Source organism: Heloderma suspectum, chromosome 3 (genome assembly GCF_057233095.1).
Source record: "Heloderma suspectum isolate Gila_16-S chromosome 3, 16-S_ref, whole genome shotgun sequence".
Classification (NCBI taxonomy): domain Eukaryota; kingdom Metazoa; phylum Chordata; class Lepidosauria; order Squamata; family Helodermatidae; genus Heloderma; species Heloderma suspectum.
The window spans coordinates 324,955,000-324,970,860 of NC_139460.1; the positions used below are offsets into that span (position 1 = coordinate 324,955,000).

General features: G+C 47.8%; 2 protein-coding genes across 3 annotated transcripts in view; one reads left to right on the plus strand and one right to left on the minus strand.

Annotated features, from left to right (window-relative positions):
• Positions 1–1,509: 1,509 nt before the first annotated feature.
• On the minus strand, positions 1,510–13,343 carry RPL35A (ribosomal protein L35a). Of its 2 annotated transcripts, none has more exons than XM_084847746.1 (5): positions 13,306–13,343; positions 7,140–7,182; positions 6,668–6,820; positions 2,686–2,830; positions 1,510–1,574 (listed from the first exon to the last, which is right to left on the minus strand). In XM_084847746.1, exons 2-5 carry the CDS (start codon positions 7,148–7,150, stop codon positions 1,551–1,553), a joined length of 333 nt encoding a protein of 110 aa, XP_084703872.1. In that variant the 5' UTR covers positions 7,151–7,182; positions 13,306–13,343; the 3' UTR covers positions 1,510–1,550. The 2 variants fall into 2 exon arrangements, with proteins under 2 accessions (XP_084703872.1, XP_084703873.1); XM_084847747.1 differs by having other exon boundaries at positions 12,446–13,343.
• A 60-nt stretch (positions 13,344–13,403) lies between these two features.
• The window catches only part of DRC9 (dynein regulatory complex subunit 9), a 31,900-nt gene continuing 29,442 nt past the window's right edge, over positions 13,404–15,861 (plus strand). Inside the window, exon 1 of the mRNA XM_084847744.1 lies at positions 13,404–13,652. Within this exon, the coding sequence (XP_084703870.1) occupies positions 13,537–13,652 (116 nt within the window). The 5' untranslated portion in view covers positions 13,404–13,536. The remainder of the gene's footprint in view (positions 13,653–15,861) is intronic.

Consider the following 15,861-nt stretch of genomic DNA (forward strand, 5'->3'; position numbering starts at 1 on the left):
GGTGCTGGGAAAGACTGAAGGCCAAAGGAGAAGGGGACGGCAGAGGATGAGATGGCTAGATAGTATCACCGATGCAATGAATATGAACTTGAGCATGCTCCGGGAGAGAGCAGAGGACAGGAAGGCCTGGCGTGCTATGGTCCATGGGGTCACGAAGAGTCAGACACGAATGAAGGACTGAACAACAACAACACAATTCAATTATTGGCAAGGCTAATACAAGGTGAAGGCAACACTGGTGGCCAGGGAACTAAACAATTGGGAGAGAGTACTGGTGGGCACAGTGGCCGCGGTGGCTTAGTGGTTAAGACGCTGAACTGCAGACTGGAAGGTCAGCAGTTCGAGACCCGAGTGCTGCGTGACGGAGTGAGCTCCCGTCTTCAGTCCCAGCTCCTGCCAACCTAGCAGTTCGAAAGCAAGAAATTGCAAGTAGATAAATAGGTACCGCCTCGGCGGGAAAGGTAACAGCGTTCCGTGCACCTCGGTGTTCAGTCATGCCGGCCACATGACCACGGAAGCGTCTTCGGACAGCGCTGGCTCTTCGGCTTAGAAACGGGGATGAGCACCGCACCCTAGAGTCGGACACGACTGGTTGGGGACACCTTTACCTTTTACCTTTTACTGGTGGGCACACATCACTAATACAAGGATACGACACAATTTTAAGTTCATCCAGCTTCCTATACTCCTACTGTTCAAGTTTAGGCATCTAATTTAATCCATACATTTGGTGAAAAATCAGTCACAGTTACTTCGAATATGTCGAGATGGGTGGAGGAAGAAATCCAAATGGCAATTTCCACTGGAACCAAGCAAGCAATTAAACTGTAAAGCAGGGCTAGGCAACTTGTGGCCTTCCAGATGTTTTAGACTACAACTCCGATGATCCCTCACCACTGGGCTGAGCTGATGGGAATTGTAGGTGAAAATATCTGGAGTGCCACAAGTTGCCCAACCAAGGGAGAGGGAATCCTCCAGAAAAGTCTAAGAGTTTTCCCCTTGGTTAAGAGATGTGTTGGGAATTCCCAGGCATTGGGAATTCAACTGGTGCAGCTATTCCTTTTTTTTATTTTGGTTTCCAGTCGTACAGCTGTTTTTTCTGATCCCTACTGATATCGCCACAAGTTGCCCAACCCCTGCTGTACAGTCACAGCATAGCAGAATATGTGGGATTCAGAACTACCATAAACTATCACGCTCTTCAGCTGACATGAAACTGATTAAACTGGGATCAGGTTTTCTGATGTGGACTAGCTACAGAAGGATTTACTTCGGCTGTATTCTCTTGGAGATCTTAGGTATCTTAAGTCCTAACAGTCAGCCTGAATAGGAGCGAGAATGCTAGCACTGGAAATTACCATGAATATGGGTTACTGCTTTATTTTAAAAGGAATCTGTTACTTCATTGTCTTTGTTAACAACAATCCTCTACTGCCTGTTTAGAGCACAAATCACCTTATGTATGAACCACAGGGACCAGTAACAAAAGGCAAGACAAGACCAAATGTATAAAAATGGAATATACTCTGAATTTTATTTTCAGTCCAAATTTAGATTCTAGATGGATACAGCATCTGTAAAAAGAACAGAAAAGGAAAAGTTAGAAATTCATCAGGGGAATCACAGAAACATCTAATGCCTAATACCTAGCAAGAGATTGAATCCAGTGTTAATCCTACCTAGAGTAGAGCCACTGAAATTAATGTGACTTTAGTACTCTAAGTGGGACAAACACTGGATTCAACCCTAGGTTAAGAAAACCTACTTCCATTTTTTATTCATAGGCTCTGCATCACATGTAGGGACCCTCCAGAAGTGTCAAAATTACATTGTCACCTGTGATTCAGACAAACATTTCATCAGCTTCAAGTATCTCTAGACATACTGGAAAGATTCTTCAAGTGCCACGTCCTACCTTCCTTGTCTGCCCAGGAGCAAAGAGCTGCTGCCTTTCAGTACTAGCCCAAGAATCTATCAGCTGTCATTCCCAAGGGGCGATAAAACATCTCACCACTGCCCAGAAGGGCCAGATGACCCTTTGCCCTACAAGAGGGCCTCATAGCAAAGGGATAATAACTCCAACTATCAGCACCAAAACTTCAGCAACAACTGGCAACAGTGCTAGGGAAAGAGCTTGAGATGCAGTTCCTAGAGATCTCTGGGAGTGGGTGCTGGGTTCAAGCCCAACTGTTTCCCTTTTTCTTATCTATCCTTACAACTACTACTAGAGGGAGGTTACACTGACAACTAGATTTGCTGAAAATAACGGAGTGACTTAATCAAGTCTTATATTAACTACTTCACCACACTAGCACGTGGAGGGTTTAAAGACATTTATTAGGAGCCATGGGGAATCATGAGCCTCTTGAAACATATTTTCTGCATGTGAATTAGATTCCCAAAGTAAAGTAGCGCTATCAGTTACCAGCCCTCCACAATACACCATAGTCGACTGTGACACCCACTGCAACCATGGGGAAACAGCAAGATAAAGTACATGGGTGCCAAGCTACTGACAAAGAAACATTCTCTCGGTATTCCTTTTATTTATTTATTTGAGAATGTATGCCCTGCCTTCCCATTTATTAAGAAATCCTGGAAGCAGTTTATACAGCTGTTCGTTCAAAAGGCCAGTCTCCTGTCCAGAGCTCAGGCCTGCTAAAGACACACGTCTCTCATTCTCACCACTCGGATCCTGTGTCCAATGGCTTTGGCAGGGAGGTTAGAGCGGAACTTGGCTCGCACCATGCCGCTGTTGCCGTGGGCGCGCGTCACCTTCCCCCAAATTACTCTGGTCCTGTTGGGTTTGCCGCCAGGAGTCACAGTGTTGCTGACAAAGAGAAACAGGCAAGCTATTAAGCCTCAGAACCTTCTGCACCTGGGCCAAATACAGGAGTGCTCGGAACTCTGCTCCAGCTCATGCATGCATGCCACTTGAAGATGTGAACTGTCTCAATTGAAAAGTACGTAGCTGAGTAGATATCAGGCAATATGGAAGTTCTCTCCGTGACGACTCATACATCCAAGTCGTCCACATGTTACAAGCAATAATAAATGAACATGCGAACGTGATGAACATGTAGATCCTTGCAAAATGAGAACTGTTCCATTTTATCCTCACAGCACAGTCCATTTAGTGTTTTTTCTCCAAAGCAGGACAACTACAGAATGGAAAAAGGGCTTTGGGAAATTCTTATAGCAGTGCAATAATTCTAAATACCAGCTCAGGCTGTGCTTCCTTTGTTGGTTCCACAGAAACAGAGAGAACAAGGAAAGGCTGATCTTTCTGCCAGGTTTCAATCTCTACCAGTGACTTCAGCAGACACAAGCTTTAGATCACTTTGTCAACCAACTACGCAGCAGGTGAATAGGATTCAATGGGGTAGCAATCATCCGCATTAGCTGCAAACTGTAGCAAGTACTGAGGTGTTACCAATATGTGGGTGACACCCAGTTCTATCTCTCATTTTCATTAAACTGAGGTGAGGCAGTGGGTGTTCTGAACCAGCGCCTGGGTGTGGTAATGAACTGGATGAGGCCCAATAAACTGAGACTCAGTCCAGACAAGATGGAGGTACAGTTGGTGGGTGGTTCGTCTGCCTGGCTAAGTGCTGTTCAGCATCTTCTGGAGGGGGCTGCACTCCCCCTAAAGGATAAGGTTCATAGTTTGGGGGTGCTTTGATCCAGAACTGCCACTCGAGGCACAGGTGGATTCGGCGGCATGGAACACCTTTTATCAGTTTAGGCTGATATACCAACTATGTCCTTATCTGGCCAGAGATAGCCTAGCTACAGTTGTCCATGCTCTGATAATCTCTCATTTGGATCACTGCAACGTGTTATATGTGGGGCTGTGTTTGAGGACACTCTGGAAACTTCAGCTGGACCAAAAAGGGGCAGCAAGACTGTTAACAAGGACTGGCCAATGTGATCATATTATGCCAGTACTTTTCCACCTGCACTGGCTGCCAGACCATGTTTGGGCCCTATTCAATGTGCTGGTACTAACATTTAAAGTCCTAAACAGCTTGGATCCAGACTACCTGAAGGATCGTCTCCTCCCATGTACACCTGCCCAGACCCTAAGTTCAGCTTCAGGGGTCTTTCTCTGGGAGCCCCTGTCAAAGGAAGTGAGGTGGGTGGCTGCTAAGAAAAGGGCCTTTTCTGGTATGGCACCCTGGCTGTGAAATGAGTTTCCCAGAGAGGTTCACCTGGTGCCTACATTGTGCTCGTTTTGGTGCCACATGAAGACCTTTTTATTCTCCCAGACATTTTAGTTTTTTTTTAGTTTTATATCTGGTATTGGATTTTAAATTGTCGCACTATTATTTTTGCTTTATATTGTAGTTTTAAACTTTCCAATTTTATACTGAATTTTATCGTCTGTGTTTTGTTGTCTTGTATTTTATGGTATTGTTGTGAACCACCCAGGGCGCTTCAGCTACTGGGTGGTATATAAATATAATAAAAAATAAATACTCCACCAAAAGGAGAAAACATCCAGACAACTAACAGTTCTGCTGCATGTAACTCCAGCCTCATATCTTTAAGTTACTCCAAACTGAAGCAGCAGACGAAATAGTACCATAAAGAGGACACCTCTTTTTCTTTTCTGACTTGGCCCTTTTCAGACTAGGCAGGTAGGCATGGGGTTACCGCTGATCTTGCAACGTTCCCAGTTACTAGGTGCCAGACTTGTTAGAGACCAGCATAAAATCCTAGCAGTGGGATGGAAATAATGGCAAAATTCGTAAGCACCAGGATCCAAAAGTGTTTAGCTGCCTGGGACTTTTATTTTACTTGGCATATTTATATCTCACTCTTTCTCCAAGAAGCTTAGTAATCAAGTATTCTGCATTTTAGCCTGAAAAGCACCTCATCATACGAATCACCAGGTCAGGCAATTTGTCTGTCTAGCTCTATGCTGTCTACTTTGATGGACAGCTGCTTGCTCCCAAGGAGGGGTTTCCCACATTACTTTCACCCTGATCCTTTTAACTGAAGATACCAGGGACTGAACCTGGGACCTTCAGCATACAGTTCCAACCTGTTGGGCTGAACGACAAGCGACTTGCCCAAGATCACTCAGTAAGAGCCATGGCAGAACAGCCATTTGGACCCCAGTTTCCCTGGTCCAAGTCTAATACTCCTTCATTGCCCCATGACCTCTCTCGGCCCAATTATTCACATCACAGCATCTGAGGTCATATTGCTCCAAACACGTACAATACGACAAAGAAAAATAAATGCATACCAGTTTTGCTTTTTTCACACCCCCCCCCCCCCCCGGGCTTAACTGAGACAAAAACACAGGTTTAATTGCTAACTATGCTCTAGACCAGAGTTCACCATTTTATGAGACAAAGTAAAACTCATTGATAGTACACACTGCTGTGGCTTTGAAAACAAGTCATAAGAATATACAACAAAGATGATTATTATTATATTTATTTATATCCCGCCTTTTTCCCAATACTGGGACTCAAAGCGGCCTTACAACGTTAAAATTGCTACAATTAAAACCTATAAATAGAAATATAAATACAACTGTACAAAAGTTAAAAATATAATTAAATCATCAATATTAAAATTGTAAAGATATTAAAGCATTAAAAGACAACCAGAACAACAAAAATGGTATCCATACGTCGCATTTTCCCAGGTCCAGACTAGTTATCCCCAAAGGCCTGCTGGAACAAAAACGTTTTTGCATGCCTACGAAAACATATCAAGGAGGGTGCCACTCTCGCCTCCCTGAGAAGGGAGTTCCAGAGCCTTGGGGCAGCCACCGAGAAGGCCCTCTCCCACTTTCCCATCAGACGTGCCTGTGATGGAGGGACAGCGAGACGGGCTTCCCCTGAAGATCTCAGGGCAAGAGTAGGCTCATAAGGGAGAATACGGTCTTTCAGATAACCTGGACCCGAGCCGTATAGGGCTTTATAGGACATAACCAGCACTTTGAATTGTGCCCGGAAACAGACCAGGAGCCAGTGAAGCTGTTTTAACAGGGGAGATGTATGCTCCCTGTAACCAGCCCCAGTCAGCAGTCTGGCAGCAGCTCTTTGAACCAGCTGAAGTTTCCGAACACTCTTCTGAGGCAGCCCCACGTAGAGTGCGTTACAGTAATCCAAACGGGATGTAACTAAGGCATGTATCACTGTGGCCAAGTCAGACATCTCAAGGAACGGGCGCAGCTGGCGCACTCGCTTTAGCTGTGCAAATGCACTCCTGGCCACCGCTGAGACCTGGGCATCCAGGCTCAGGGCTGAATCCAGAAGTACACCCAAGCTGTGAACCTGTGTCTTCAGGGGGAACGTAACCCCATCCAGCACAAGCTGTATCCCTATTCCCTGATCTACCTTTTGACTGACCAGGAGCACCTCTGTCTTGTCTGGATTAAGCTTCAATTTGTTTGCCCTCATCCAGTCCATTACTGCCGACAGACACCGGTTCAGCACCCCAACAGCTTCCTTGGAATTAGATGGAAAGGAAAAGTAGAGTTGGGTGTCATCAGCGTACTGGTGACACCGAAACCCAAAACTCTGGACAACCTCCCCCAGTGGTTTCATGTATATGTTAAATAGCATGGGGGACAAAACAGAACCCTGAGGGACCCCACAAGATCAAGTTTATGAGGCACTGTTCCCCATTAGAGATAGGCACTCACTTTTTTGCTTTGTACACGTAGGCACATTTCTTCCCTAAGTAGAATTCTGTCTCATTGCGGGAATAAACGCCCTCAATCTTCAGAAGAGCTGTGTGCTCTCTTTGGTTTCGGAGGCCTCGCTTGTAGCCAGCAAAAGTGGCTTTCGACCACAACCTAGGGAACAAAGTGCACACAGAATTAAGTCCCAGCCATTCCAGCACACTTTATTAGAACATAAGGACTGCAGATCCATTCAGATTCCATATCAGCCCAAAGCATGCTACAACCAGAATTACTTGAGAAAAATATAGATGCTTCTATAGCACTAGGATATTTAACACACAACCCTTTTGTAGCTTCTAAGTACGCTGGCACTAGTCTATACATGTGACACAGTGAAGGCCTGCATAACAAAGGAAGATGCAAGACAGAAACACATGTAAGAGAGGTTGTAAGAGGGAAGTAAGAATTTCCAGGGAATGCAGTTTCCTACCTGCCAGTCATGGTCTTGCCTTGAAGTCCTATCTCCAGTAGTCCTAAGGAAGGAAGCAACAAGAGCTATCAGCTGGGATATGCAGTGCTCAGTATGTGCCCGATAAATGTGCCTCGTCTGGGATGGGTAATTCTAGTCTTCCTTACATAGAAAGTAAAGACTGACTAGGATAACCAAGAACTTCACACCGAGGTTACCAGCAAAACTCACTCATCCAAGAGATACCCTTATAATTTGGGGTCCAAGTGCCGTAAATTCACTGCTCCCCCTGCCTACTTTCCTCCTCTACACTTCACCAGAAAGTATGAGTAAGCCATTTGTGTGCCTCCCCACCTGCCCCAATAAGGCTACTAAACTTACCAGCAAACAAGTACATAGACAAAAGAGCTTTTTCCCTCTTCCAACTCCCTAACAATGGCTCAATTATTGTTTTTTTTAAATGTGGGCTGTACCAAGACTGGTGAAATAGCTTGGATGAAAGGCTACAGAACGAAAACACCTTTCACAAGCAATGTAAAATCCTATTTGGACGAACATTTAATATCCAAAAGTGCTCAGGATTATATAACACTGACTAGTTGAGAATTCTGCCTAGCATTTATATAGTCCTGTCTGGCTGAGCCAGTGTGCCATAGTAGCATTAGAACTAGCCTGGAGAGACACTGGTTTAGATTCCTGCTGATCCCACTGGGCAATACACTCTAACAATATTCAGGTAGTCATTAAACAGTGTTTAAACACCTTTTGTACCCATTCAGGCTCTAAATCACATAGGGAGCCTACAAAGATACAAAAAGATCCCACTGAATATGCTGTCTATCAACACAAGGGGGATGACAAGGCCAGTGGCAGGAAGTGGAACCAACGTGCTTATCCTCACTCTCCCCTTTTGTGTGTTCATTATACACTGAACCAGACCAATACCTCAAGTAGTTGTTGTGAGAACAGAGGAATAAAACCCATTTATCCCATCCTGAGGTCCTTGGAGGAGGAACATGATACAGATGTGACACATCAGTAATGTTCAAAGCACTCCACATGAGCTCTTACAATAACCCTGGAAGGTAGGGCAGTATTAGCAACTCAATCTGCAACAGGGGAATAGATCTTAAAGAACAATGGCTTGTCTGAGATAAAATTTCCTAGCTACTACAGTTGCCTGCACTCCTCTGCCAGCTCATTAGAATTACCACTACCACAGAAGAACTATACAGGAAAGATCTTAATGTCCCTGATAGCCATGATAGTGCGGTCACTGACCTTGAGCCGGACATCCTAGGGCGTGAAGTCAAGTGGGCCGTAGGAAGCATTACTAACAACAAAGCTGGTGGAGATGACAGTATTCCAGCTGAGCTATTTAAAATCCTAAAAGATGATGCTGTTAAAGTGCTGCACTCAATATGCCAACAAATTTGGAACACTCAACAGTGGCCACAAGACTGGAAAAGATCAGTTTACATTCCAGTGCCAAAGAAGGGCAATGCCAAAGAGTGTTCAAACTACCATACAATTGCGCTCATTTCACATGCCAGCAAGGTTACGCTCAAAATCCTACAAGCTAGGCTTCAGCAGTATGCGAACCGAGAACTACTGGAAGTACAAACTGGGTTTTGAAGAGGCAGAGGAACTACAGATCAAATCGCCAACATTCGCTGGATCATGGAGAAAGCAAGAGAATTCCAGAAAAACGTCTGTTTCTGCTTCACTGACTACGCTAAAGCCTTTGATTGTGTGGATCACAACAAACTGCGGCAAATTCTGAAAGAGATGGGAGTACCAGACCACCTTACCTGTCTCCTGAGAAACCTGTACGAGGTTCAAGAAGCAACAGTAAGAACCGGACATGGAACAACCGATTGGTTCAAAATTGGGAAAGGAGTACGACAAGGCTGCATATTGTCGCCCTGCTTATTTAAGTTGTATGCGGAGTACATCATGAGAAACGCCGGGTTGGATGAATCACAGGTCGGAATTAAGATTGCCGGGAGAATTATCAACTACCTCAGATACGAAGATGATACCACCCTAATGGCAGAAAGTGAAGAGGACCTCAAGAGCCTCTTGTTGAGGGTGAAAGAGGAGAGTGCAAAAGCTGGTTTGAAACTCAACATTAAAAAAACGAAGATCATGGCATCTGGCCCCAACACTTCGTGGCATATAGAAGGGGAAGAAATGGAAGCAGTGACAGATTTTACTTTCTTGGGCTCCAAGATCACCGCAGACAGTGACTGTAGCCATGAAATTAAAAGACGCTTGCTCCTTGGGAGGAAAGCTATGGCACACCTAGACAGCATAGTAAGAAGCAGAGACATCACCTTGCCAACAAAGGTTCGTATAATCATAGCTATGGTTTTACCAGTAGTAACGTATGGCTGTGAGAGCTGGACTATAAGGAAGGCTGAGCGCCGAAAAATCGATGCTCTCGAACTGTGGTGCTGGAGAAGACTCTTACGAGTCCCCTGGACTGCAAGGAGGTCAAATCAGTCCATCCTAAAGGAAATCTACCCTGGGTGCTCATTGGAAGGACAGATACTGAAGCTGAAGCGCAAATATTTTGGCCACCTAATGTGAAGAGAAAACTCTCTGGAAAAGACCCTGGTGCTGGGAAAGACTGAAGGCAAAAGGAGAAGGGGACGGCAGAGGATGAGATGGCTAGATAGCATCACTGATGCAATGAATATGAACTTGAGCACGCTCCGGGAGAGAGCGCAGGACAGGAAGGCCTGGCGTGCTATGGTCCATGGGGTCACGAAGAGTCGGACACGGCTGAACAACAACAGCAGCCCTGCTGGAGCAGACCACAAGGGCACATCTAGTCCAGCATCCTTGTTTCCAATAGTTGCTAGCCAAATGTCCCAGGGAAGCCCACAAACAGCACCGCCGCCCTGCAACTGGTGCTCAGGTACACTACTCCTGAACTTAGAGGCTCCATTTAATTATCACAGCTAGTTATCATCACCAGACCTATCCACCTTCATGAGTTTGTCTAAGCAACCTCTGGCACTTAAAATACTAAAGATTTTGAGAAATCAGGGTTTGTGGACCAGAGCCTGCTTTGCCAGGTGCATAAATAGTGATTGAAGCAGACAAGTATGCAGTGTTGCAGCCTCCCCAACCTGGTGCCATCCAGACGCATCCGACTACAACTCCCAGGCACCAGGTTGGGGAAGGCTGCACATTAGTGTGTACTGGTACTCCTTTCTGTCTGTTCTTAATGTCTACAGAATTGTCTGCTCTTGACTGGCAGCCACTTTCCAGTGTCTCAGGCAAGGCGAGGAATCAGCTATTAAATACGGATGGCAAAACGATAACAGATGACGAAGAAAAGGCAGAGGTGCTCAATTCCTACTTTGGCTCAGTCTTCTCCCAAAAGAGGGTCTATAACCCCCCTGGCAAAGGCGAAGAACAGGCTGAAGGGGCAGGATTGCAGCTTGAGATCGATAGGCATATGGTCAAGGAACACCTCATTACTTTGAATGAGTTCAAATCTCCAGGGCCGGATGAACTGCATCCTAGAGTCATAAAGGAACTGGCAGAAGAACTCTCAGAACCGCCGTCTATTCTCTTTGAGAAATCATGGAGGACGGGGGAAGTGCCAGATGACTGGAGGAGGGCTAATGTTGTCCCTATCTTCAAAAAGGGCAAAAAGGAGGAACCTGGGAACTACAGACCAGTCAGTCTGACATCAATCCCTGGGAAAATTCTGGAGCAGGTGATAAAGCAATCCATCTGCAAGCACCTTGAAAACAATGCCGTGATTACTCGAAGCCAACATGGATTTGTCAAAAACAAGTCCTGCCAGAGAAATCTGATCTCATTTTTGATCAAGTAACCTCCCTTGTAGACCGTGGGAATGCTGTAGACATCATATACCTCGACTTCAGCAAAGCTTTCGACAAAGTGCCCCATGATCTCCTGATGAGCAAACTAGCTCAAAGTGGGCTAGATGAAACAACGATCTGATCGATCCACAGTTGGCTACAGAATCGGACTCAAAGAGTGCTTATCAATGGGACCTTCTCCAACTGGGGAGCGGTAACGAGTGGGGTACCGCAGGGCTCAGTCCTGGGCCCAGTGCTCTTCAACATTTTTATTAATGACTTGGAGGAGGAGGTGCAGGGCATGCTGATCAAATGTGCAGATGACACAAAATTGGGCGGGATAGCTAATACTTTGGAAGACAGAAACAAAATTCAAAGTGATTTGGATAGACTGGAGTGCTGGGCAGAAAACAACAGGATGACATTTAATAGGGATAAAGGCCAAGTTCTGCACCTAGGAAAAAGAAACCAAATGCAGTTACAAGATGGGGGATACGTGGCTCAACAACATGACAAGCGAGAAGGATCTTGGAATTGTTGTCGATCACAAGCTGAATAGGAGCCAACAATGTGATGTGGCTGCAAAAAAGGCAAATGCTATTTTGGGCTGCATTAATAGAAGCATAGCTTCCAAATCCTGGGAAGTACTGGTTCCCTTCTACTCAGCACTGGTTAGGCCTCATCTGGAGTACTGTGTCCAGTTCTGGGCACCACACTTTAAGAAGGATGCAGACAAGCTGGAGAAGGTTCAGAGGAGGGCAACAAAGATGATCAGGGGACTGGAAACAAAGGCCTATGAAGAGAGACTGAAAGAACTGGGCATGTTTAGCCTTGAGAAGAGAAAACTGAAGGGAGATATGATAGCACTCTTCAAGTACTTGAAAGGTTGTCACAGAGAAGAAGGCCAGGATCTCTTATCCATCATCCCAGAGTGCAGGACACGGAAGAATGGGCTCAAGTGACAGGAAGCCAGATTCCGGCTGAACATCAGGAGAAACTTCCTGACTGTTACAGCAATACGACAGTGGAACCAATTCCCTGGGGAGGTGGTGGGCTCTCCCACACTGGAGGCATTCAAGACAAGGCTGGACAGCCATCTGTCAGGGATGCTCTGACTTGGATTCCTGCACTGAGCAGGGGGTTGGACTCGATGGCCTTGTAAGCCCCTTCCAACCCTACTATTCTATGATTCTATGAGTCTTTCGCAGCCAAAAACCTTTTCACTGGAGACACCGGTGATCAGAAGGACCTTCTACTTACAAGGCATGTGCTCTACCACTGAGCTATGGCTAATTAGTCTTAAAAACATTTCTCAGCTTTAAATATCACGCTCCCCAAGAACCAACAAAACAGGGCAGGATCTAGTCTTCTCCGACAGCGCTGGCTCTTGGGCTTAGAAACGGGAATGAGCACTGCACCCTAGAGTCGGACACGACTGGTTGGGGACACCTTTACCTTTACCTTTTTAAGCTTAAAGCAGCCCACCTGGACTAGCAATCAGTCAATCCTGGTCAGACAAAGGTTATTTATTTTGTTCCTTCAAAAAACTCGCACAAATAAAGGGAACTGTAGAAATTCACGGGAGAGTAGATCCACCAATATCCATTGGCCGCTGTCATCGCTCAAGGGGACCTCCATATCCAGAGGTAGCATATCTCTGAATACCAAACACCGGGGACAGATCAAAGGGGGGTGGGTTCCTGTTTTCATGCCCGGCTTGGGGACACCTGGCTGGGGAAAAGGACCATCAGTGTGGATCTGCGCATGAAGACATCCGGCCTACTGAATCATAAGAACTTCAGCGCCATGCTGGATCAGACCAAGGGTCCATCTCGTCCAGCATTCTGTTCACACAGCGGCCGGCCAGCTGCCGCGGGAAACCCACCAGCAGGCAGGAGCGCGACAGCGCCCTCCCGCCCATGTTCCCCAGCACCTGGTGTACGTAGGCGCACTGCCGCTGGTACTGGGGGTAGCGCAGAGGCGTCAGGGCGAGCAGCCACTGACAGCCTTCTCCTCCACGAGCCGAGCAAGACAGATGCCTGCGCTCATGCGTAGGGCTCCTTCCCGGGCCCATTCGCACCACCAGCGCGTCACGGACGCGGACCGGGGGCGTCCGGGCAGCCAGGGCTCTCCCCGCCCAGGCAGAGGGCCTCTGCGGCATCGGCCCGGGCCAGGGCCCGGCAGCATCCAGCCCGCATCCGAGCCATCCTGCCGCCGCCCGCCGCCGGACCCGGCCGCGCCCGCCCGCCCACCGACGCGCGCCGCGCCCGCGCGCCCGCCTCCGAGGCCGCTTCGCCCCGGCCCTGTCCCGCCTGCGCCTCCGCAGCTCCGCCGGCCGCCCTCACCTCAGCAGCACCGGGCCAAGATGGCGGCGAGAAAGAGCGAGCGCAGCCGCGGGGCACGCTGGGATAGGGAATGGCCAGGACCCCGCGCCGGCTCTGCTGGGGTGGCTCGGCGCCCGCCTGCCCGCCATCTCCCGACGGAAGCGCTGCAGCTGCGCGCCCGCTTGGGCTTCAGCCCAGCGCCTCTTCCACGCCAGCTCGCCGCGGGCCCCCCGATATGTGGTGCCCCTTGATATGTGGGCGGCGAGTGCTGAGAGGCCAATGCTTGGCCTAGCTCTTCTCGGCGAGGCCCCCGCGTGCAGCTTGGCGGTAGCCATGGCGACCACGGCCTCCCGGCGGGGGCCTCGCGGGTGAGTCCGGGCGGAGGGTGGAATAAAGCGAATTTATTTATTTATTACATTTATTAATCGCCCATCTGACTGGTCACCCAGCCACTTTGGGCAATGTACAACCCACCATAAACAATTTAAAACAAAATTTTACCATAATTTTTTTTTTAAAAAAATACCCTAGCCCACCCCAAATGCCTGCCTGAACAACCACGTTTTTAATGCACGACGGAAGCTCATTAAAGAGGGGGCATGGCGGAGTTCCCTAGGGAGGGAGTTCCACAGAGTGGGGGCCACCACAGAGAAGGCCCTCTCCCTCGTCCCCACCAGTCTAGCTGTCCTGGCTGATGGGACAGAGAGAAGGCCATCCGAGGCTGATCTTGTTAAGCGGCCTGTCTGGTGTTGCTGGAGGCGCTCCTTAAGATAGGCTGGGCCGGAACCATACAGGGTTTTAAAGGTCAAAACCAACACCTTGAATTTGGCCCGGAAAACAACTGGTAACCAGTGCAACTCCTTCAGCACTGGAGTGATGTGATCTCGCCGGCGGCTGCCTTTAATCAGGCGAGCCGCCGCGTTCTGTACCAGCTGCAGCTTCCGAACCGTCTTCAAGGGTAACCCCACGTAGAGCGCATTACAGTAGTCTAAACGAGAGGAGACCAGGGCATGTACTACCGATGGGAGCAGATGGTCGGGAAGGAAGGGGCGCAGCCGCCGTATCAGATGGAGTTGATACAGCGCTGTCCGGCTCACAGCTGACACCTGAGCCTCCATGGACAGCTGGGAGTCCAAAATGACCCCCAGGCTGCGGACCTGGTCTTTCAAGGGTAGCTGTACCCCATTCAACACCAGGTCAACATCCCCCAGCCTCCTCTTGTCTCCCACCAAAAGTACCTCGGTCTTGTCAGGGTTGAGCTTCAGCTTATTCCTCCCCATCCAGCCACTCACCGTCTCCAAACATTTGGACAGGGATTCTACGGCCAACCTTGGTGAAGATTTGAATGAGAGGTAGAGCTGAGTGTCATCCGCATATTGATGACACTGCACCCCAAAATAAAAGCTGCTTCCCCGCCCCCGAGCTGCGGAGCGGCGCAAGCGCTGGCAGTCCGCGGAGAGCCGGCGTGGCGTGGTGCGGGAGTGCTGGGCTGGGAGCCGGGAGACCCGGGCCCCACTCGGCCATGGGAGCTCGCTGGGTGGCTTGGGGCCAGTCGCAGACCCTCGGCCCAGCCCACCTCACAGGGCTGTTGTCGTGAGGATAAAGCGGAGGAGGGGGAGCGTTATGCACGCCGCCTGGAGTTCCTTGGAGGAAAAAAGGCGGGATGTAAATGTAATAAATAAACAAACTTCTTCAGGGTTGATATGGGCGGGGAAGGGGGGGAGAAGCCCCCCAGTCTAAAGGCAAACCGATCATTCATTCATTTAGATATTTAAAGACTTCTGTTAATTGATTGAGCCTTTGCATCTTTTCATCCCTTCTCAGAGCAGCGTACAAAAGGAAAAGAAATATCTCAGTATTTCTTAAGGTGCAATCCTGCGCACGTTGAGCCAGAAAAAGTCCCACAATTCCCACAATGGCTGGCTGGGGAATGCTGGGCGTTGTGGGACTTTTTTCTATCTCAACATGCATAGGATCGGGCCCTTAATAACAAAGCAGATGTCTTAGTACCAAAATCCAAAGGCATAGAACAGCAGATAATTAATTCCCAGCAGCAATGCCATTGCTTTCATTTCGTAGCTAAAAGCTAGGGATGACAAACCTTTGCCCGGTGCCGAAAAGAGCAGCAAGTCAAGTGTGATGCCAAGTGAGCCGCCTGAGAGAGAGAGCATTCCATATTTCTGGACTAGAGCCCACTTCATCAGATGCCTAAGAAAGCGAATGCCTCAGTGACTCAATTACATAGCAATCTGTACATGTCTACGCAAAAGTAAGTTCCATTGAGTTCAATAGGACTTGCTCCCAGGTAAATTAGTATAGGATTGTGTTAGGATGCAATCTTGTACCCACTTAATTTTATCCTGTATTTTTAGTGTTGTGATTGTACACGCACTGCTATGGTATTTTTATATTCAGCAGTATATTAATTTGTACAAATAAATTAATATGCTGTGTCTATATGTATACCACTGTGTCTGCATGTATGCAGGTTTTAAGTTGTGTATTTTCTGAGCAACTGAAAATGAGCTTAAAAAGAAAATGACGACTGGGCCTTCACACCATCTGTCAGCAAAATCT